We start from the raw sequence: 24,420 nt of genomic DNA, 5'->3' as shown, positions 1-24,420 counted from the left end.
AGAACTCCATAAACTGAGAACTCCATAAACCATAAACTCGACCCAAAGAAAAGGAGCGTCGCTTTAAGGTTGTGCACTGGCCTTGAGTTGCGCGACTTGGAAAGGGACATAAAGAAAAGCAATGACGGATAAATGGAAGCCTTTTTCACGGCTAAAACCCATAAGGAGGGTTCACCCAAAGAGGGGCATGGCAGCAATTGGTGAGCCAATACAATTAACAAGGAATTAACTACCTTGGAACTTAGTGACCCATTTTCGGTGCAAAACTCAGAGGCGGTGGCTGAGTACTTGAATTCTGGTACCCATGCAAATGCTGCTGCGTTCTCTTTAGACATTGTTGATTTGTTTTACTTTGTTCCCTATAAGGGCCTCTTCGCGTCGGTGTGCGAGTGTATTGACGACAACGGTGCGGCCAAGTTCCAGAATACTAGTGGTGGGGGTGTTGATTGTTTCTTGGAGCTGCTCAGGTTTTACTTTGTCAACTTTCGTTCTGTTTGAAGGTATATATAAGTTACAAAAAGAAGGAATCTGTATAGACGCATGCTTGACTGGAGCGCTTGGCTACGCTCTTTTGGCAAAGACTGACCAAACCATTGGCGAGAATTTGGGTGCGAGCAGTGCCAGTAAGGTATTTCGATTTGTTGACGATTGCCTGGTAATAACCAAAACGGATGAGGGGGCTTAGAACGATGGCATTGTCAATGCAGTGTTAGATGTATTCACGCAACAGTCTGGGCCCATTTGCTTGAAGCCGGTTAACTTTAACCGCAGGGCGGGCGGCGGCGGTTAAAGAGACACGAGCCGACCGACTTTCAGGCGGCACTTGGCAGGCTCGAGTGGAGTGCCGTCGGACGGCACTGCAGACACAGCCTAATTTTAATTGGTCCGTTTCTTGCTCAAAACTTTAAAACGATCAGGCGAGCGCGCGTCTTCACGGCTTCAGTTAACGGTACTCGCTTGCAAAAGCGCGAAAAGTCGACGTTGAAGCAGGCTCACATGAAGCCAGGGCCGTGAGCGGGGGGGGCCTTGTGAAGTTTATTTCAAAGCTATCGCCTCGCACCTAACGTTTCAGCGTGAAGATTATTTCAAATAAATTGCCTCGCACCTAACGGATTCAGTCTTGGGAACAGTACCTGTCTGTTCAGTAGTGGTCATCGAACGTAAAACTGCGTAAAAAGAACTTCACGTTCACACAGGTCCGTTGTTGTTGTTGCTGAGAGAATGCTAAACGAGCGATGGATCAAAGAACACGGCTGCAGAGCCGTATATGTAGAGAGTTTGGTCAATGGGAGGCGCGGGCAGAGCCAGGGCGTGCGGCAGACTCGGAAAGAGGGCTTGGCATGCTCTCTTGACCAACCAGAAGCCGAAAATAATCCCCTAGCGGTGGTAGCGAGAAACAGTTCTGAGCCGATCGATCATCGAAGGTCTCTGTTCGTATATGGTTTTAATAAGTCCGTAAGAGTGAAGTGTAGTAACTCTTTATGGTTGAAAATAGGGTTCACGTGTTGTTTCATCATGATCATGCAGAAAGATGTAAGAAACGAATGCGCCGCTCAACTCTGTTTTGCGCGGACAGGGTGTGACCGCTCTGACGGCAGATTCCCGGCGCTCGGCGTTTGGCGTAAGGATTATGTCGATCTTTCCGCTAGTCGCACTCTTCCACCATCATCTTAGATGAGTGTGATTGGAACATCACGTGTACCATATTTTCAGCCATCGAGAGTTACTCCAATGCAGTTATCAGGTTTGTTCCTCGAAGCCACCGCCAGGGTATTATTTCCGGCTTCTGGTTGGTCACATTCGAATTTCTGAAGACGCCCTGGAACACGCCCAGCCCGCTTTCGGCCAATGGCGCCTCCGCATTTGTCTCCTATACTTCCCAACGAATGGCCAAACTCTCTACATATACGGCTCTGCACGGCTGAAGCTGAAGCCATTGAATTGGACGGTGACTCTCGCCCTCTGGTCCCTGCGTCACCGAACGAGCGTCTGCTGCGAATCGGCGTGAATCACTGCGCGAGTTCTTGGCATTTGAATAAAATACTGCGTGTTTTTATGAAAATTATTATATTTAAAACAGAAACTAAGGCCGTTCTTGAGCCCGGGGAGGTGGCGATCACGGTGTCAAGTGTAGAATCAGTGAGCCAGGAGCTTTAAAGCGAAACTAGAACAGCGGACAACAGATGCGCGTTGTGTCGGTATCCGCCCTTGCTTACAGGCACGGTGGATTACAGGAGAGGTACGAAATCGAGTCCAGGCGCTCTGTCCTGTCCCCTTCTTCTCTTCCTAACCATTTGCGCTTTTTCGCACCATGTTTAACCAACTAGATTAATTTTAATTTTAACATCATCGAGTCCAGGCGTCGACGGGACGCTTTGCGAAACCCCTCTGCCTTGAGGAGGACACTACTTCGATCATGACGTGAACGACCAAGGCCACAGACGACGGTGGGTTGGCCTAGAGCACTATATAGCTCCTTCGTTGCAGAGGATGGATGGATGGATGGATGGATGAATACGGCTGAGCCCTTTGGATCGGGCGGTAGCTTACGCCACCTAGCCATTTTGTTTTACCATTTAAGCTTAGAATATTTAAATGTGAAATCTACCGGGTGAAACAAGGAGACGGTAGGCTCTTTAAATCGACCGGAAAATTCGGTTTCTCAACCTATCGCGCTACGACTTTGTGCAGCGTCGCCCACAGATGGTGCATTTTTTTTGTAAAATTTGCAAAGAGCGAACTTACCTGAGGAAAAAGTAAAGAAAGAAAAAGGCTTAGCTCCTATGGAAACGCAGCGACGCCACCGGTCTGCAATCAACACGGCGCCGTTTTGCACGGTAGACAAGAGATGGCGCAACGAACGCCGCCAACGAATGAGCATACGGCGCCGAGAGCCAGCGTTTTTAGCAGACGATCTTTTTGAATCAAAAGCGGCGCGCGTTCCGCAAACGGTGACAGTTGCAGAAATAAAAACAGGCGCGGTAACAACAAGCAACTGCAGTTCCTTGTCTGCTAAAAACGCCGGTTCTCGGCGTCGTCTGCTCGTTCGTTGGCGGCAGTTGGCGTCGCGACCGCTTGCGCCATCTCTTGTCTACCGTGCGAAACGGCGCCGTGTTGATTGCAGACCGGTGGCGTCGCTGCGTTTCCATAGGAGCTAAGCCTTTTTCCTTCTTTACTTTTTCCTCAGGTAAGTTCGCTCTTTGCAAATTTTACGAAAAAAATGCACCATCTGTGGGCAACGCTGCACAAAGTCGTAGCGCGATAGGTTAAGAAACCGAATTTTCCGGTCGATTTAAAGAGCCTACCGTCTCCTTGTTTCACCCGGTATATTCACTCCGCAGTGCAAAGAAAGTGAGGCTATGAAACCCCCTTGCCATCAGTGATTAAGAAAATACCTAGTTTTCTCTCGATTTCTGCCACCATTCACTTAATCTTTGCTTGGTAATCTCTACAGTCTTGAAATCCACTCTCCCTTCGCTGTCTCTCGGCGACTAGCGGCGAACGCCCGGAGGTTCCAACTGCGGTCAGAAATGCATGGAGAACGTGAGACAATCGCTGTTTCTTCAGTATTGTGGGAATATACGGAATGGCAATCGTTTTTGACATAATAATGGAACATTTTAGAATAATTTGCGCTAAGTTTTGTGCCCCGCAAGGGCCTGAATTTTTTTTAAAAATTGCTTGAGCGGCATCATGCAGCAGACGACACGGCGACGTCACACCATTCACGTGACCCGCTCCGGCCAACCCGAAAAGCCCATCTCCGCTGCGAGCAAAAATCGTCTGCTTCAAACGCCATTGCCTTGGAAATTGCCTTCTCAAAATTTGTGAGTGAGTGAGTGAGTGAGTGATTTATTTGCACTTAAATTGGTGCGCACACGGCGGCGCGCCAGGCAAGGCAGGGCAGATAGGCAAAAACCCTTACGCGTGTGCGTCTGCCAGCCTGCCGCCGTGTGCGTTGGGAGTTACAGCACTACTAAAGCACTACCCAGCTTTAGAAGCGTTAAAATTATGATGGAAGTGATGATGGAGGTGGTGGTGATGACGATGATGTTGCTGATGACGATGGCGATGGTGATGATTATGATTCAAGAAGAAGAGGGGGTGAGGGAGTGAAGATCATGATGGCAGCAGACGCGAAGGCATTAGTTTAGCGAATACCTTGCAAAGTTCCCGGGATTCATCGTGCGACGTGGGCAGAGGCCTACGAGAAGCTAATGGTATGGTCAAGAAGTCTCTAATGGCGGCAGGCAGCAGGGATTCAGTGTGACGAACAGTCCTGCCTCGAAGAAGTTCGGGCTGACCTGATCTTCTACCGAGACGTACGGCTGCCGATAGGCGAGTCCCCGAAAGAGATCCGTCGAGCAATCGGCACAGCACGCGAACTCGAGAAATCCGCCGTCTCTGATCGAGGGGCCGCCAGCCAAGGGTTGTGAGCCGTGTGTGGTGCGGCACGTCGGTCGTGCCAGGGGACCAGGCGCAGATTTTGCGGGTTGCGCGGCGCTGCACACTCTCCAGTCTCTCGATTAGGTGTTGTTGAGGGGGAGACCAAACTGCAGAGCAGTATTCCAATGAGGGCAGGACTACCCACCTGGCCTTGCGACGCGGGTGATGAAGCCAAGCGTCCTGCGGGACTTCGCGATAACGCCATGTATTGTACACGCATCCGATATTATTAAAACTTTGATAAAGTGTTTAGTGCTTTACTAACTTTACGGCAGACTAGTTTTGAAAACTGTGAACTCGCCGTTCATTTTTTAATCAGCCGTGTTGTATCGATCTCCATGTATTCTCCCATAGGGCGGGCCGCCTCCTGGAACCCTGAGTACCACGTGACTCGCGCCGAGCCGCTCTGTCGGCCATGTTGTCGGCAAAACACGGCGTTCAAAGGATTGCGCTACTCTGCTCCGTAGGAGCTATATAGTGCTCTAGGTTGGCCAAGTGCAGCCTGGGGAAGGTAAGTATTTTTGGAGGAAACGCCCTTTAGATGGCTGAAAGACGCTAAAGAGCACAATGCGTCTGCACGCTGTGCGCGAAGATTAAAGCTACCCAAGAGGTGCTAACGCAGGCAATAAGCGTATTCGATTTACCCACACATCCTGCACCGGTGCGGAAGTGTGGCCCCGAGCGCATTCGATTTGAGGGTGCAGCCCTGGGGATCTGCACCGCGCTGTTCGGCTCTGCGATTTAGATTTACAAAAGTGTAGCTCCATTTCTTTACCTCGTGTATGCTTTCTGCACACGCTCGTTTTGGCGGTGTAGGCGGGTGCATGATAGCAGACGACGTTGCAGACGACAAAATGGGGGAAAATGAGAAAGAGGCGAGGCTTCAAGGGAACATGGCTTGTGGAGGCCAACGTTGCTGGAGGCTATGCGGCTGACGTCATGCCCTCTCCTACCCTCTATCCTCCTCGGTTTAGGCGGGTGCACGATAGCAGACGAAGTTGCAGACGACAAAATGGACTCCCATTCCCAAACGATTCGCGCTATCACCGGCAACCAAGAAACGGTCGCGTTTATGGCGAGGATGGCGAGCCTGCACTCGACGGCGGCTTGCCGCCTTTTGTCACCGAAGGTAAGTGGCAGGTGCTGTTGTCAACCCGAGCAACAAGTACACTCAGGGACGGCGCCAGGCTTTTCACAGTGAGGGGGCAGTGGGGAGGCGCACGGCATATTTGGGGAGGCATGAGCTTTCGATCCGACTTAAAGAACAAATATTCAGGGACCATGACTTGGCGCTTCGGGAGTTTTTAATAGAAATCAGCTCAGTTTATTTCATTATTTTACAACCTATGTACAACTCTGGTTAATGTAGCATTTCACCGGCAAAATATTCAGGCATGTTTACATTCCGCAATACTAAATAAGCACGCTCACGCTTGTCGTGACTCATCATCTGCTTTTTAGGCAGTCCCCTGCACCGCGGGAAACCGGAGCACGTCAGCGATCATGTAGATGTAGTGACGATTCTCCCTTCTTTGCTGAATACGCCTGGCAGAGTTACACGGCGACTGATTTAGCCGCGCCACTTTTCTTCATCTGCTTGACGGAAGCCGATGATGTTTGGGACATCTTGCGTGCCGCACTGCGTCGTAGTCCGCCTTCCTTATGAAGTGCTTTCTTCCAGTTCCGATAGCCCTCTGTCCAAATACAGCACTTCCACTGTTTTACTCCCTCCCTCTCCCTCCCCCTCCCCCCCCCCCCCCCCCCCCCCCCCCCCCCCCCCCCCCCAAATACAGAAACACTTTCAGTTTTCCTCCAACCTCTTGGGATAGTCCCTCGAAGGGACTCCGTGCCCCAGGGTCACGAATGATGGGAGCATGGCAGTTTTCGAACCGCCAGACACACAGTCGCCATCACCAAAGTTGCTTCAAGGACTCCATAGAGACTTGAAATAAGCAGGATGACCTAGACACGTCAAAGCCGCCCATTGGGAACTCGGCAGTCGGCCCGAGCGTGTCAGGACTTTGGGAGATTTCCTCGGTCAGAACATGAACAGTGCCCTTGAGTTCCTTTGTCTGGCAGGTACGAAGCGACGGCGCAGTGCAGATGGGATTTCAACTCTCTCCGAGTAATCACTTGGGTGAAGCTACTTTCAGGAAGTCTTTTATGGTTGGCGACAGAGGAATTGAGAGGTAGACGACGCTCCTTAGCTTCGGCAAGCCATACAGATATTCATGCATCGTTCTTCACGGGGTGCGTAAAAAAAATATAGCGGACGGCACGAAAAAGTTCGAAACGTCCGGTATGAGACCTCTTTAGGCTGGCTATCCTTCAAGCCAATGGCTTTTCTATGGAAGGAGGAAATTAGGAAAATGACGAACCATGTAGCGTATGTGGGTCTGCGCGCGAAAATTAGGATGAGGAAAGGGGGGGAGGGTGTAAAGGCTGGCATGTTTTTTGGGGTGGCAGGACAAAGTTTAGGGGAGGCGCCCGCCACCCCTCGCCTCCCTTTGGCGCCGTCCCTGAGTACACTGTCCCGTGCGCTTTCTAGACGGGATCTGGGTCCGAGCGGCGCCATCAGAACTCTCCTCAGGCGTGACCGAAGGAGACTGACGAAAGCGGAGAAAACGTTTGGGAGGACAACAGTCGAAATATCAGATACACACGTTTGCAAGTCCGGTCCCAGGGTGCCGCCATCTTGCCCAGTGGGGTGCGCTTGGGAGCGGCAATAATCCGATTATGACGCCTTAGCAAGGCTTCGTAATCGGATTAGGACGTGTCCAAGCGCACCCCAGCGAGCAAGATGGCAGCGCCCTGAAGCCGGACTTGCAAACGTGTTAGTTGCTCAAAAATCCAAAAAACCCTAAAAAAAAAAAAAAAAAAATAAATTGTACACATACCATTATTTAACAATTTTTGGAAATTTATGAACTTACATTACAACGAAAAACAAGGGGGACTGAATTGTAACGCGAAATATATTGCGCGCCGTCGTTAATCTTTTTCCGACGACCAAGTTCTGTTAGCCAATTAAAGAAGCTGCCTTTATCGTCGGGTAATTATTCCCAGCTGTACGATTTTTTTTTTGAGAATAATTGTGCGATAAGCGAAAATGTGTTTTGGCATAAGAATAAGTGGCAAGTACCTGAGCCAACGCCTGCTATCTGACGAATATTTGTTTTTATTTAGCAAAAATTTAAGGAAATGATAGTGCACCATATAAAGTTTTGCAATTTCATTTTTTTTTTAATTTATCTTCATCATTAAATCCCAATGAGGAGGGGTTAAACTACCAAAGTAAGTCAGTTCTAAATCAGCACTGAATTTTTTTAACACATGTGAAACTGGTATTAAATATTAAATAGCAATATGGACAGTGGTGATGCGGCAGATCTAAGGTATTTACTTTTTTTTATTTCACAATGATGTGCTTGGGCCGACTAGTTGACTTTTGAGAGGACGGTACGTGTGCGCAAAAATAGATAGGAAGAGCCAGCAAAGAATATGTTTTTTTTTTGTTTTTTTTTTGTGTAGGAAAAATGTAATAAATTTACACATGGTAATTTTCTTTGTTTCCAGGGAAGAAACTGGTGCCAGCGATCAGCCTGGTTTTGTGTGCAGATCAGTGATGCATATTTTAGCTGAGGACTAAAGGAAGTATTATACGCTATGGGTTTAGTTTTTTGTCCTTATAAAGACGATAAAGGTCTTCTGGCTATTTTTTGCAATGGTATATATATCTGAGATTTCCATGATAAGGTGTAAATATTTTTTCTGTCGCCACCGTCGATCCGCCATCTTCGAGGTCTCGGTTTGACTGGCTTGGGTACGCTACGCGGTCGTCCGATGCTAGTGTGTGCTAATTTCATATCGTTGAAGCTTCGTTGAACAGAAGAGAGAAGAAAAGTTTGTCTCGGGGGCGGGCCGTTTTCCTTGTTGCCGCCGAGTACCGTGTGCAAAGGCTGAGCCGCATGTAAGCAATTTGGCGAGCGACGGGACGAGACGAGCGACAGCGACGAGACAAGCGACGACGACCCGCTTCGCTGTCGCTCGGTCACTCGCGCGACGTGGCAAACCGCATGAAAGCGACGGGAGCATGCGATGAAGGCGGTAAGCGACCCTTTCTAGAAATCCAAAAACCGAGCGACGCGACGACCGATCGCGAGAAATCTCCGTCGCTCGTCGCCGACTCCCGTCACTGTCGCCGTCGCTCGCTAAATCGCTTACATGCGGTTCACCCTTCACTGTCACTCGTCGCGTAGCTCGGTTCTGGGATTTCTAGAAAACTTAGCGCTCATCGCCTTGGTCGTGTGCTCCCGTCGCTTTCATGCGGTTTGCCTCGTCGCGCGAGTGACCGAGCGGCAGCGAAGCGGGTCGCCGTCGCTTGTCTTCCCACTCGCCAAATCGCTTACATGCGGTTTTTAAATCGCTTGGGCTTACGAAAAAGGCGCCGCATTTTTCATAAGCTGCGCACTCTGTGAACCGCACGGTATGCTTCTGCACAGGAACGAACACCGAAGGCACGACGTATGTACGACACAGCGGCGATGGAGCAACACGGTTACACGGCCGTAGTACAAAAAATCCGCTAGAGAAAAGCAATAAAGAAACTAGCATAACAAAACAAAGAGAAATCACACCGTGCTACAAAAGCACCGAAGTAGAAAAATTAGTTCTTGCAAGAGCTACCGCCGTCGGCACGGCGGGCGACACGGAGCGCTTCATGGAGCCGAGGGAGCAACGCGGCCGCGGTAAACGAGTCCGATAGCGACAAAACCGAACTAAAACACACAAAAAATACTCCCACGGCGCTTCAAAAGCACCAAAGTATAAGAATAACCCCTAGTTTTGATCAAAAAGACCCTCTAAAGTTGTAAAATACTGCTAAACCACGCTCAAAAGGTCCGGCCAGATGGCATTCGCGATAGCAAGAGACCTCGAAGATGGCGACCGTGGTGGGCGATGGCAGCGAACCTAGCGAGTGACGTCAAGTGAATGTCACCGTTAATGACGAAACTGGGTACTTCTGTACTAAGCTGAAAATTTTAGTTTTACTATTGTTGCTCTTCATCTGCCATTCTCGACACCATGACCAACCACACAACAGGTCACTGTGTAAAAGGGTAGCAAGATACATTAAATATTTTCCTATTAATCACGTGGTCCTCCGTATATAAGCGAATAGTGGTGTTAGGAATGGGCGCCGGAGAAAAGCTCACCGACCTTTGAGCGGATGCGGAGAAAAGCTCACCGATTTCTTTTAACTTAGCGGATTCTGGGTCAAATGTTGCAATTTAACATAATTCGCATTCATCACTTTATTAAAAATATGTCCACTTTTTTGTAATATTCTTGAAGTTCATTGGGCATATTTACTAATTCATCTAAAATTAATAATCACCCATTCTGTATACTAATGAAGCCGCTAATATAAAATAAGAACATCCTACTCTGGTAAAAAAGACAACAATTTATTGACAACTGGCAGTGATCATAATGCAATTAAATGCAAAAGCTACCGACGGCACACTGGCAGTGTGCCGTCGGTAGCTCCGTCAAATAAAGAGATTTGCTTTTTTGCAAGTTAATATGAATAGTGGTGTGTGAACAATTTCAGCTCCAAATATTGTGTAGTGCCTAATAGATAAGTAGGTGTTTGTTGATTTAATCAGTGTCGGTTACACTGTTTTCTTTGTTAATTTCACTAACAAAACTTTAGTTGCGACAACAGCTGCATCCTGTCGTGTTTGTTGTCTTCACCCCGTCGTCGTCGTTTGAGCGGTTTTCGGCAAGCATAACTTTTACCAACTCGCCCTATTCGCTACCTTACGGAAGATTAGTTCTTATATAGTGGCGAGTAACAACGATGAAAAGAAGGAACTGTCGTTTAACAATCTGCATTTACGAGGATGCCTGTGCTGAGGAGTGTCAGCCCAATACAATAACTTCAAAGTTCTCCTAAACTCCCAAGTCTATTTTTTTTTTACCATTTGAAAAGGCAGCACAATGTCTTCACATGCTTTAAACAACCGTAGTGAAAACATGATGCCACCTCGTGGAGGGCAGGAATTGGGCTATTGTCAGAACCGACACCTGAAGCCGCCACTCTCTTAACTTCTACAGCGAGATACCACCATCAAGCAAGAGGGCAAAGTGGGAACTTTCTAAAGAGCTACTCTGCCCGTGGCACATTTGCTTCAGCTGAGGTATGAATGTCGGACGAGAAACATAACTACACTGCGGAAACTTGACTGTAGACCTTTTTTCTGAGAAACGGTGAAGCAATATAGATACATGGTTATAGGGGTGTGCAAATATTCGAAACTTTAAATACTTCGCGAACTGTGCTTGCAATTCAATTCAATTCGCTTCGCACTTTCACTGTTCGAAGTATTCGAGTTCTTTGAATATTTGAAACTATGAATAACGCTGAACTCGCTGATCAGTTTCAACTCGCGGTCGAGTTCCGTGTTTTGTTTTTGGACTGTGCAGTACAGTTTCAAGCTTGGCAAACCGAAAAAGCCAACCTAAGTGCCTTTTTTTTAAGTATGAACCACTGGAAAGTTATTTGCACGCAGTAACGCGATCCGCCCTTCGCTTGCCGTGATGTCTGAATTACCGAATAAGCAAAGTGGTCGTGGCACAAACAACAGCAGAGCCTTCGCTGCGATAGATTTGACGAGGGACTACGATTTGCAACGGCACATGCGTCGTCGTGAGTACAAACGGCACGAACCACAGTCCTTCCTACAGTCGCCAAGCTGCTATGGATATGGGTATAGATTTACGACTGACCTCGTCCTCGGGTATCAACGATACCTGGTTCATGTTATTTTCCGCTTGATTTTCCGGTTCGCTGGTTCTTCAGTATTCCTTTCGTTATTGATTTCAACCCGTTTTCAATGGTAAAAGTGACAGACTTACTTCCCCTGCCAAAAAAAAAAAGTCGCATTCTTAATTTATAGTTTCTCAGTGGCAGCCTTGTTCAGCAGAGCTATCGCGCACGGAAAGAGATTGTGCATAGTCAGTGCGGCTGCACGGCGCGATCGTGCAATCTTTGACTTTCTTGTGGCCTGTTGACCCGCCTCCGCTTGTGTACTTACGTTTACTTTCACGTGCACGGTTACGCTCACCCGTATAAGAAAGATTGCACAAAGTCGGTGCGGCTGCACGAAGCGATCTTCAACTTTGCACTGTAGCTTGCCAACTTGCCTCCACTTGTGTACCGTATTTTCCGAGCTATAGTCCGCGGACTATACATGTTTAAAAGTTGAAATTTCTGGCTGTGCGGACTATCTACGCGTGTGGAATTGTTTTTCAAGATCGTTTATTTATGACGAGACGTGACGAATTTTGAACACGAAAGTGTATGTTAATGATGATTTATGCACATTATAGGCTTTATTGTGAGCTAAAAAGCAGACATTTGTAAACGTGTGCCGTCTATGAGAAGATTTTCGTGTCGACTAAGCACCAGGTGCGGACTATGCACCGGGTGCGGGCTATCTAAGCAAAATCTTTTAATTTTGACCCCAAATTTCCCCCTGCGGACTATAAACCGGGTGCAGACTATAGTCCAGAAAATACGGTACTTTCTTTTGCATTTTGTAACTCCTTAATTGACTGATTGATATTCTATTTCATCTGTTTTTCATCTGTCATACGTGTGACTTAAAGGGACACTGACAGGGTGTTTATGCTCGCCGATGTTTCTAGTTGTACGTGACATATGAGGGCTCAACTACCCAGAACAGAATTTGCGGCTCGAAATTCGGTTTCTTTCCGGCCGAAAACCGCCGATCAAGAATTCGCCGGTTCGAGTCTCGCTCACTCTCTTTTTCGCGGTCACGGGCCGTTTTCTAAGGTATCGATGCGACCACCAAATTTAATCAAAGTCGTGGGTCACTGAAGGCACACACTCAATATTAAAAATAGAAAAAAATATGAAACCCATTTTTTGTGGCTTCTAAAAAGCTGTAAATACGTTGATTGAAAAAAAAAAAAGTTCCACAGACAACCGGAAGCATTCTGTGCGTTCGTCGTTTACTCGCGGGGACGGCGATGGCAGCGGACGACGGGCGTGGGACCTCTATTTCAGAACTGTCGTTCGCGGTACCGGCTAATTCTGTCTACCGTTAAAAGAGAAATTTGGGACTGATCAAAAGAATTGGTATTCATCCCGTACGACACGCCCGGCCACCAAGCCGATTTGCACGAAGACGTCGCCGAGCCGCCGCTCCCTTCTCGTGGCTGAAGACATCGCTCGCGCAAACGTCAAGCACGACGTGTCTACTTCGAGTTGAATATGCACGCGTACGATTTCTTTACTAGGTGCGAATGTCCCCAAAGCGTGGTGCTTCCCGACTTCGACCCGGGAGTGCTTTTGCTAGAGAAAAATCGACAGCAAACTTTCACTTACAGTTTACCGGCTCAATTATTACTAAGGAAAGAGATCCACCAGAAACGAGATGCCCCAGTAGCTCAGTGGGAAAGACGTCCGCTTCACACGCCGTAGGACCGGGTTCGATCCCCCGTGATTTTTTTTTTTTTTTGCAAACAATTTTTTATGTTTACATATCTTTTTCTTTTTTTTTACAATCATCACTGAAGAAACAAACAAAAAAATAACAAACAAATGTTGTGGACGATACTTCGCTGAATTAAACGGTATGGGATTTCCGTTTTGACACCTGCGAACTCAATCTAATCACTTTCCACAAAATGCAAGGAGCATATAAATCAGGTAGCGTCCGCTTTCCGAGGTGCCCGTAAATGTTCTACAGGAATTGCAGCCAGCCATTGGTCCCGATCCCGTTGATCTTTCGACAATGCCACTTTTTTTCGGACGCAGGACATGTGAGCCAGCTCTTCACGCAACATCTTGGGTGTATTCTTTTCGGAGCCGATCATGGAAATTCACCACGGGCACTCACTACTCATCTCTAACTCCTCAATGTACAAAACAACTCATCTTGGAGTAGATAACAACGAGCGGAACAAACATAACTGCAAAAGAATCGCACGGCAAGCAGTTCCCGCACGCTGCATCGCACGCCGCATGTCGTGTCGTCTGCTACCGGAGAGGAGAAAAAAAAACGAAAAAAAAAAAACGCACGGCCTGGTGTAGCCACGTGACTTCCGCCAGTCACTCTCTTCTCTCCACTTCTCCGACCTCCGTCGGGTTTCGGTTTCGGTTTCGAGCAGTTGCGTCTTTTGGCTTTATTAAAGAAATACGCTACTCTGTTGCAAAATATTAATTGGGTAGTTCTCCGACACCATAATGAAGCGCCTGGCAAAAAATATAAAAAAATTTTTGGGGGGTGTCAGAAGGGACACTGACACCCCCCAAATTTTTTTTTTTTAATTTTTTGCCAGGCGTTTTATTATGGTGTCGGAGGACTACCCAATTAATATTTTGCAACAGAGTAGCGTATTTTTTAAATAAAGCCAAAAGACGCAACTGCTCGAAACTGAAACCGAAACGCGACGGAGGTCGGAGAAGTGGAGAGAAGAGAGCGAGTGGCGGAAGTCACGTGGCTACACCCGGCCGTGTGTTTTTTTGTTTTTTTTTTTTCTCCTTCCCGGTAGCAGACGACATGCGGCGTACGGGAACTGTTCGCCGTGGGATTCTTTTGCAGTTATGTATGTTTTGCTCGTTGTTCTGTACTCCAAGATGAGTTGTTTTGTATATTGAGGAGTTGGAGATGAGTAGTGAGTGCCCGTGGTGAATTTTGATCGGCTCCGAAAAGAATACACCCAAGATGTTGCGTGAAGAGCTGGCTCACATGTCCTGCGTCCGAAACAGAAGTGGCATTGTGCGACAGAGTTTCCGAAAGATCAACGGGGTCGGGACCAATGGCTGGATGCAATTCCTGTAGACCATTTACGGGCACCTCGGAAAGAGGACGCTATATTCGCGACTCCAGCAAAACGGACGCCGCCAAGCGGGAAAACCGAGAACCAGCCGGTCCAGGTCGCTCCGCTCCCCTCCGCGTCTCTGGTGACTTTCGCGGACACGTGTTGTCGGCGCGATGGCGAACAGTGTAATTAGACGAAGGTCCGAAAATTTCTCAAGTTCGCCTGAGTGTTCATTAGTGTGGTGAAGCCTCAGTAGATTGTTTCCTTCCATCACGTGTTTGAAAGCCCGTTTACTCCACAACAGACGGTCTCGTGCTTTCGATTTTTTGGATGGGGAGAAATCACGGAAAAACGTTTTGATTTCTTGTCTGTCTCAAATCACATTCAAAGTGACGACTACTTGATAACTGATAAGGGGTTTCTTTATAAGGATGTAGAACAGTGGACTGGGGACGGCAGACGAGGCATTTCACTGGAGGGAACATCAATGTTTCAGTTAAGTGCATGGGAAGGTTCGATAGCTGCTTTTCTTGAGTTTGGTTGTGTTCGATTAGCTTCAAGTTTGAGCCACCCACGCCGGTCGGTGCGTTGGCTATTCATCTTGGCTGCTTTTCGCCGAAAACGCCTCTGGACCACTCTGAAGGAGTTGGGCTGATTTCGCAATTACTTGCTTCAGGAAAACCTGCTCGCTGCAAATGATGAATGAGGGAAATTATCTGCTTTCAAAAGGTGGGGGACGCTTCTCGCAACGTTAGAAGCTGTCACGGCATTTTGATCTATCGCGCCTCCAATATTTATATTATACCCCCGTCGAAGCCAGCAGCATTATATGTCTACATTGCTCAGGTTGACCGGCAACAACAAAAAAAAAACTTATTTTCTTTGTTCAGGATTCGAAGTAAAGTTCAATGCAGAGAGGTTCTGCGTGAACTCCAATGAAGACTCTCTTCAGTTTGTCTCCGTGCTGCCGGCTAGAACCATTTGGCTAAGTTTAAGTAGTGTCTCTCTGTCTGTCAAATAGACTTTTATTCGGCAGTTCACCTAATATCTAGTCAACTAAGCTCATATTTCAACCCGAAGAATATACTAATATCGCTTTAGTGGGACATATAGTACGTAATATAATACATAACCCGCTCGTCAAAATGACTTCTGGATTGCTACTAAAACCTGAATTGAAATACGAGTATCAGCTGCTTAGTGGGGTGCCGGCGAGTTAACATGCTCCTTGGCTCAAGAAGCGCTTGCTTAATGTTCGTAATTTTACTGCAGCCTGTGTTGTTGACCGAGCAGACGACAGGAGCTGTTTCTTAAACGCGGATACGCACAAAAGCTCGATTTCGCGGACAGAGAAGTCGAGAGGTCGAGGCATGCGAGTTAGCTGAATATTACTCTCGGTGGAAGAATTCTGTAGTCATTGCCTATTTCCTTGGAAGATCAAAACTGATTAGTGTATTACCGTCTCTCCGGAGCCCATAGTTTCGGTTTTGGACGAAATCTCCGAAACGAAAGTTTGACATGTAAATAACAAAAAACACCGGGAAAACAAAACCATGCTTTTCAAGTTTATGTTCACCGGCTACACTTAACCGTCTCAGTTCAAATACCTATAAAATTGGACATTAAACAAAAGAAAATCTGTTAAATTGAACGCGCCACCTGTTCAGGCGGCCCGGCCGAGCCGACGCGACCTGGACTCAGCCGCCATGTTTGTTTGGTGGTGGCGCCCCTATGGAAAAGGTCTATAGGTCGCTGGAGTCTTGTGGAAAGTGATTACATTAAGTTCGCAGGTGTCAAACAGTGTTGCCAGATTGGGCTATATATAGCCAAATTGGGCTACATTTTTTTCTAATTGGCGTCAAAATTTCGTGGTTGGCTATGTGGCTATTTTTGGGCTATTCCTAAGGGTGCGGCGAACTCTTGTCGAACCTCAGGTTCGACGTCGAACTTTGAGGTTCGACTAGTTAATTTTCGAACTTCTAATCAGTTTCGAGAAAAAAATTGTTTCTCTTTTGGCTAGTCGAGAGGAGAGAGAGGAAGGATAATGGCTTCAAACTTCTACAAACTTCGGGGTTTTCACAATGCGCAGAGAAGCACGTGCTAGCAGAGTTCAAGCGGTCTCCCCACAGCGCAAAGGAACAAGTCAAACAAACATATTGCACTATTACCACAGGCCCGGTAGCGCGTCTTTTACCCGGACTTAGACTGAACTCTCCAAGCGCAGCTTTGGTGCTCATAGTAAAAATGCTTAGGCATCGCCCACTTTGAGAAAAGAAACACAATCAAAAATAGCGTGAACCAGAACGGGGGATGCTCATATTCTTGTTCTGAGTGTTGTGCTTCTGCATTCTGTTCTTTTAGTGTATGATCATATCTCCCGGGCTTCACAATACAGCTGTCCATGTATGTTTTCTACTTCTGAAAACCTACGAAGGATGGGTCATTGTTTCACAAACTTTCATCCTTCTGAAACTTTTTTTTTCATTTTTTTTTTTTTTTTTTTTATTAGGGGACTTAATGTACACAGAAACTGGCGCATCTGAGGGTTGAAAAATGGAATGTAACGTGTTGTTTTTACGCGTATGAAAAATTGTCAATAAAAGGCTTAAAAATGGTTGTTTTTAGTCTAGGCTATTTTGGGCTATATTTATTTTATGGCTTTGGCTATATTTGGGCTATACCTCCCAGCCGTTTGGCGGTTTTTTGGTGGGACCATCTGGCAACACTGGTGTCAAAAAGGAAATCCCACGTCCACCACATTTGTTTCTTTTTTTTTTGTTTCTTCAGTGATAATTTTAAAAAAAGAAAAGAAAAGTAGACATCAAAAAACATATGAAAAAAAAAAAAAAAAGGTTCTACGGGGGATTGAACCCGATCCTACGGCGTGTAAAGCGGACGTCCGGATGTGATGCAGCGGAGCTGGTCCTAAGAGATCGTAAGAGGCTTAAAAACTGGTCTTGTCTCTCTCGGTCGTACCGATTTTCCTTTAGCAAAAGCACTCCCGGGTCGAAGTCGGGATTGGCGACATTCTCACCTTGTAAAGAAATCGTACGCATGCATATTCAACTCGAAGTAGACACGTCGTGCTTTACGTTTGCGCGAGCGATGTCTTCAGCCACGAGAAGGGAGCGACGGCTCGGCGACGTCTTCGTGCAAATCGGCTTGGTGGTCGGGCGTGTCGTACGGGATGAAGACCAATTCTTTTGATCAGTCCCAAATTTCTCTTTTAAAAACAGACAAAATTCTCCGGTACCACGAACGACAGTTGTGAAATAGAGGTCCCACGCCCGTCGTCCGCTGCCATCGCGTCCCTGCGAGTCCCACGATACGCGAAACGACGCACGCACCGAATGCTTCCGGTTGTCTGTGAAACTTTTTTTTCAATCAACGTATTTGCAGCTTTTTAGAAGCCACAAAAAATGGGTTTCATATTTTTTTTTATTTTTAATATTGAGTGTGTGCCTTCAGTGACCCACGACTTTGATTAAATTTGGTGGTCGCATCGATACCTTAGAAAACGGCCCGTGACCGCGGAAAAGAGAGTGAGCGAGACTCGAACCGGCCAGTTCTTGATCGGCGGTTTTCGGGCGGAAAGAAACCGAATTTCGAGCCGCAAATTCTGTTCTGGGTAGTTGAGCTCTCATATGTCACGTACAACTAAAAAGCTCGGCGAGCATAAATACCCTGTCAGTGTCCCTTTAATATTAATATAAATTTGACCTTTTACTTAGTGTTTGCTAAAAAAAAGACCTAGTTGTGTTTTGATTGAGTACTGTTTAATTCACATTAAATAGAAAATATTTTTTTTAAATATTCATATTTGAAGCTATTTGTATTAAAAATATTTGATCCAATTCAATTAATAACCTTTATTATTCAATTCGATTTGCTTCGAAAGATTTTTATATTTGGACACCTCTACATATTTATCATCCGCAGATCTTGTTCAAGCCAAACATAAAATTAAAAAGAAAAAAAATCATTGCAATAAACTTTGAAATTAATTACACAATGCAAAAATAAGCACGCATTGAGCAACAATTCACAGGACCCTGTAACCAAAGCAAATTCATGGGATAGTTAGTATTCATTGAGACTTGACTTCACCGACCCTTCTTATTCTAATTAAAGATAAAAGAACGTTAGCCGTCAGTGAAGCAGAAAAACAAAACTACTAACCTCTGTTACACAAAGACAAGCAAAAGGAATTTTCCAGCATATAAGGACACCTATGATCTGAAAATTTTGATGCACACAGCCAGGCAACACAGAAACAACTGCCAGGAACATGAACACGAAGCAAGGAAATACAGGGAACAGCTAAACACCAGAGGTGACATCTCAAAGCAGATGTAATAAAAGTACATAATTGCGAAGATGTTGGTGAAAAGAAGGAAGGCAAAACACCGAGTATGAACATGTTAGTCAGTTCCAAATTATCCGCAACTTTCGTCAATTTAGTCCTGAAGGGGCATTACACTGTATTCAAAATGGGCGCAGTGCCAATTTATAGCAAAAGCTGCTGGGCAGTGCAAGGGATTCGATGTCTCAACTGGTACTAGCAGGAAGCGTTGCGTTGTATACATAAACTCGACAGTTAGTTGTCCACCGAGGAAACTGTTAGAATGAGGTCTTACCACGGTACAGGACGTTAAAAGAAAAATCTAAGAAAAAGTTACTTTACACTACTTCAGGTCCGTCCACACAGTTGCGTTTGACTACAACCAACTGAGACCGGTTTTTAAGCCTCTTGCGACTGCTCACGACAGGCTGCACGGCAATGCAGAAATTCGTTAGCCCTCACAAGAGGCTTAAAAACCGGTTTTTAGCTTCTCCGGTCGTGAGCGGTTGCAAGGGTGTGAACGAGCCGTTACTTTAGTACCAAAATCTGCAGCAGCTTAAAGAAACAACACTGTAAAAGTTAAAACTGCCAACATATATATATATTTTTAAAAAAGCAAGATTAAATTCTGGTCATACATTAACTATGGAAAGTTTGTATCTTCCTCCTAGATAGGAGGAAGATACATCAAGAAAAAGCAACACTCTGGTTGCCGTCGTCGCTCAAAGATGGCGGTAGCTGTCCAGAGTGTTGCGTTTGCCGGTTGTCTGCTTGACGCCGTCGCTCATAGATGGCGGCAACATTTCTTTGGAAAAAGACCGGAAAGGGAACGAGCGGCGATATGCACAGCAGTGCAAATGGTTTCGCAACCGCCGCGAGGCCGCTATCGCCTAAAATTACGCTGCATCGAGCGCTTCAGATTCCCTTGCCAAAGAACAGCAGATTGCACGCCTGGAAAGCCACCGCCGAGAACAGAAGCTACAGCTCCAATCCTCTTTCTTCTTCACCAGAGTGGAAAGGCTGATGAAAGTTCTTTTTTTTTTTTCTTTTTGCATGAGTGCAAAGTTTGTTCTTTTAGCTTATCTCCCCTTCTGAATAACTTTTCTTCGTAGGCAGCCGCTTTGGGAATAAGTTTTTTTTTTCTGTGCGTGCGTGCAGTGTTTTTTGTAACTTTCTCCCCTTCTGAATTGCTTCTGTTTGTCGATTTTGTTTGCAGCTTGAGCTTTTGGAATTTTCTTTCTTTCCTTTTGGAGAGGATGGGATAGTCTAGAGGACAATTGTTTGCACGTTTTTAAAAGCCTTCTCGGGGGAGAAAAGTTTGATATAGCCAATATGTTGTCCGTTATAGAAAGTACTTTTTACATGCATTTTTATTTGTATTTTCCGCGAGTTCGATATCAACAATAATTCGCTGTACGTCGGTTCGTTCTAAACGGGTTTCACTGTAGTGCAACAAAATATTCCGGTCACGTAAGTGAAAGATAGTGATGGCTGAAATGAAAGAACTGTCGTTTAACAATTTGTATTTAGGAAGATGCCTGTGCTGAGGAGTATCAGCCCAATACAATAACTTCAAAGTTCTCCTAAACTCCCAAGTCTCTTTTTCATACTATTTGAGACTGCTGCACGATGTCTTCACATGCATTAAACAGCCGTACGCAAAACATATGTCACCTCATACATGCACCCTGTGGAGGTCAAAAATTGGGCTAATGTCAGAACTGACACCCGAAGCTGCCATTTTCTTAACAGCTACAGCAATATCCCACTATCGAGCAGGATGGCAAAGTCGGAACTTTCTAAAGAGCTACTCTGCCCCATGGCACATTTGCTTCAGCTAAGGTATGCAATGGCAGACGAAAAAGATAACAACACGGCGGAAACTTGATTGTAGACCTTTATTTCTGAGAAACGGAGAAGCAAAAGTCTGAATACATATTTATCATCCGCTGATTTTGTTCGAGCCAAACGACATAAACGTAAAAAGAAAAAAAAAATCACCACAATAAAGATATGCTTTCAAATTAATTACATAATGCAAAAATAAACACACATTGAGCAACAATCCAAAGGACCCTGCAACCAAAGCAAGTTCTAGGCTGAGTTAGTATTCATTGAGACTTGGCTTCACCGACCCTCCTCATTCTAATAAAAAATTTAAGAATGTTAGCCGTCAGTGGAGCAGAAAAACAAAACTACTAACCTCTGTTACACAAAAACAAGCAAAAGGAATTTTCCAGCATATAAGGACACCTATGATCTGAAAATTTTGATGCAGACAGCCAGGCAACACAGAAACAACTGCCAGGAACATGAACACGAAGCAAGAAATTACTGGGAACACCTAAACAACAGAGAAAGTAATATCTCAAAGCAGGTATCAGATAAATATTTGACTGTGAAGATGCCAGTGCAAAGGAAGGCGAAAACACTTGGAGTATTAGTTTCAAATTTTCGTCAACTTTCTTCAATGCAGTCCCGGAGCGGCATTACAGAGCATTCAAAATGGGTACAGTACCAATTTAGAGCAAAAGCTGCTGGGCAGTGCGAGGGATTCAACTAGCAACGTCCCAACCGGTAGCAGAAAGCGTTGCGGTGCATACACAGACTCTGCAATTAGTTTCCCACTGAGGAAACTGCTAGAATGAGGTCTTAACACGCTGCAGGATGTCAAAAAAAAAAAATCTTGGGAAAAGTTAGTCCTCACTACTTAAGTTCCCACACTTGCGTTTCACTACGACCGACTGAAATAAGACCGGCTCTTATGCCTCTTGTGATTGCTCACGACCGGCTGCAAAGCATGGCAAAGAGTCGTAAGCCCTCACAAGAGGCTTAAAAACCGGTTTTTAGCCTCTTCGGTCATAAGCAGTCGCAAGGGTGTAAAGAAGCCATTACTTCAGTACCAAAATCCATAGCAGCTGAAAGAAAAATGTAAAAATTTAAACCGCAAACATTTTTTTTATATAAGCAAGATTGAATTTTGGTCACACTTAACTTTTGTTAAAATTGCATCTTTCTCATAGGTAGGAGTAGTATCAAGAGAAAATGATAGAAACATTTTACAAGCATATTAGGCCTCGTTTTAAGGAGCGCACCTCGAGCAAGCTAAAGGAAGCTTGGAACAAGAGGTAGAGTATGACTGAATGTACATTCAGGTGCAGAACACAAAGTAGCTGCCCTGAGAAAAATTAAACTATGTCTCCTATTCATTGACCTAGCCTCTAGATCACAGCTAGAAAAGAATCATTGACTACTCCCCAATACATTAGTGTGATGACAAACGGTGGCATTTAGACGGGAGGCTCCAGAGGAAAGTCAAATAGTCTGGTTCTGTGTGCACAGTCTATGTGGCCAACCAAGCTGGAATTCCGATTCAAGCTTTTCGGATAAGTCAAACCCGTTCGTATGGAACTCGCTTCAAACTGTCTACCAGTTCGATATAGCGGGCAATTCAATATAAAAGTTGTAATGAATTTGACAAGAAAGAAGCACGCCATATTTAGAAAAGTTCTTTACCCTCGAAGGAACATCTCTATGTTGGGAGGAATGCGCCACGTGGTTATTCAGTGCCCGCTTTTTTGTTTTTTGAGATCTTACACTCTCCACGCTCTCTTCACAAAGAGACTTTTTTTGTTCCAAAGGGTCTACGCGGCTGCTCAAAAAAAAAAAAAAAGTCAGTTTGCTCTGCAAGCTGGCTTTACACCACCGCGAATGCCCACCTTGGGGGAAAGCCAGCTTGCAGAACAAAACAGCGCTCTCTGCAGTTCAATCTATCGGGAGGCACTGCAAGTTCCATTCAATGTAACTGCATTTTTCGGTGTGCATTTTCATTGCAGCTACGAGTGTCTGTTCAGAAATAAGTTTCATACAAGGGACAATTTGAATTAACCGGGTTTGAAATAATCAGGTCTGACCGTAAGCTGGAATTTTGAAGGCCTACTTGCTTCAGGCTTTACGAGAATGCCTTTGAGGTTTGTTAACCTCGTGTTAGCATGTGCCCGATGAGGCAAGACCATTTATAAAACCGCCTGGGACGCTGCTGGTATTTGTGAGGCTTACCGGGCATAAGGGCTTCAGTGTGGCAAGCTTAACTATTAATCCGAGCAAAGCCTTCGGGACCTATGTTGCACTCAGGTATATTAATACTTCGATTCAAAAGGCATAAAGTACTGCATGAGTTAAGTGATTGCACACGGGGCAGGCTGAACCTACGAGTCAACCACAGGGCATTCCAAACTTGTGCATATTGTTAAGGGGGTAAGCCCCTATTCTGAGCAAAGCTTTTGGGGCCTTGTTTGCAGTTGTAAGGTTTTTAAACACTTTGATGATGGATCAGACTGCTATTATGAGAAAAAGATTAGGGGCCCTATTTGCACTTAAATGGGTTTCCACCTGTGTGGGTTCGATTATGGCTTCTCAGATAGGAATTTTGAGCAAAGGCTTTGGGGCACTGCTTGCACTTAAATGGCTTTTTGTCAGTGTGTATTTGATTATGCTTTCTTAGATAAGAAGTCTGAGCAAAGGCTTTAGAGCACTGGTTGCACTTAAATGGCTTTTCACCCGTGTGTGTTCGATTATGGTTTCGCAGATCGGAATCTTCAGCAAAGGCCTTTGGGCACTGTTTGCATTTGAATGGCTTTTCACCAGTATGTAAATGATTATGCCTTTGTAGATGGGAATTTCGAGCAAATGCTTGGGGGCATTTCTTGCACTTAAATGGCTTTTCACCAGTGTGTGTTCGATTATGATTTCTCAGATGGACATTTTGAGCAAAGGCTCGGGGGCACTGCTTGCACTTAAATGGCTTTTCACCTGTGTGTGTTCGATTATGTTTTTGCAGATCGGAATTTCGAGCAAAGGCTTTGGGGCATTGCTTGCACTTAAATGACTTTTCACCAGTGTGCAAATGATTATGCCTTTGTAGACTTGAGTTTTGAGCAAAGGTTTGGGAGCACTTCTTGCACTTAAATGGCTTTTCACCAGTGTGCATTCGATTATGATTTATTAGTTGGCAGTTATGAGAAAAGGCCTGGGGGCACTGCTTGCACTTAAAAGGCTTTTCATGAGTGTGTGTTTGATTATGTATTCTCAAACTGGAATTTTGGGCAAAGGCTCGGAGGCACAGCTTGCACTTACATGGCTTTTCATCAGTGTGTGTTTGATTATGCTTTCTCAAATTGGAAGTTTTAGCAAAGGTTAGGGGGCACTTCTTGCACTTAAATGGCTTTTCACCAGTATGTGTTCGATTATGACGGGTTAGAAGGGAATTATAAAGAAACTCTTGGGGGCAAAGCTTGCACTTAAATGGCTTTTCAATCTTGTGCTTTTGAGTGTTGATGAGCACTTGGGACTTAGAGCCAGACATGGTAGGATGCTCGCACTTGGATTGTTCACCATGGGCAGCCAGGTGGCTCACTATTTCATGCTGATCTCTGGTGACATAGGTGCAGGAACAGCATCCAAACCAGATGTCCTCAGTGACTTTTAGTGGGTAGTTGGTCTCCCCCAACAACGTTGCTCGATCACCTAGGAGAAAAGACAATTGTATTGCAATACAATAAAAGCAAAATCAAGACAGTCACTCATTTTGGAAAAACTTGGTTATTAATGCAATTTTGCCGCAGCTGTAGTTCTGCTGCACTTTGATATTCAAATCACGGAAGTTCAACTGGCACCATTACCAGCTCACAAATCTTTTTCTATTCATTTTTTGCAAGGTAATCCATTCTGGTGTCAGAAGACTACCCAATCAATATTTTGCTTCAGCGTCACAAATT

The 24,420-nt window shown here is 45.5% G+C and overlaps 1 protein-coding gene and 1 long non-coding RNA gene across 8 annotated transcripts in view; one reads left to right on the top strand and one right to left on the bottom strand.

The window, feature by feature from the left end:
• LOC115314388 (zinc finger protein OZF) overlaps positions 1–24,420 on the bottom strand; it is an 81,996-nt gene that overhangs the window by 29,965 nt on the left and 27,611 nt on the right. For 2 of the 7 annotated variants that reach the window (XM_042294671.1, XM_042294672.1), the window contains exon 4: positions 24,060–24,169. The exons of 1 other annotated variant lie outside the window; for it this stretch is intronic. In XM_042294671.1, the coding sequence (XP_042150605.1) occupies positions 24,060–24,169 (110 nt within the window). Of the gene's footprint in view, positions 1–1,105; positions 1,217–20,524; positions 24,170–24,420 lie in introns of those variants that run through there. 4 more of the 7 variants (XM_042294669.1, XM_040208172.3, XM_042294668.1 and 1 more) reach the window with 4 other exon arrangements.
• LOC120838313 lies at positions 4,877–8,119 on the top strand. The gene is made up of 3 exons (XR_005715075.3): positions 4,877–4,957; positions 5,421–5,575; positions 8,023–8,119. It is a non-coding gene; the product is annotated as an uncharacterized LOC120838313 (long non-coding RNA).

The sequence above is a fragment of the Ixodes scapularis genome, unplaced genomic scaffold (genome assembly GCF_016920785.2).
Source record: "Ixodes scapularis isolate PalLabHiFi unplaced genomic scaffold, ASM1692078v2 PGA_scaffold6__148_contigs__length_123643588, whole genome shotgun sequence".
Lineage (NCBI taxonomy): Eukaryota > Metazoa > Arthropoda > Arachnida > Ixodida > Ixodidae > Ixodes > Ixodes scapularis.
Note: the sequence above shows the minus strand (reverse complement) of the source record. Positions and strands in the feature narration are given on the sequence as shown.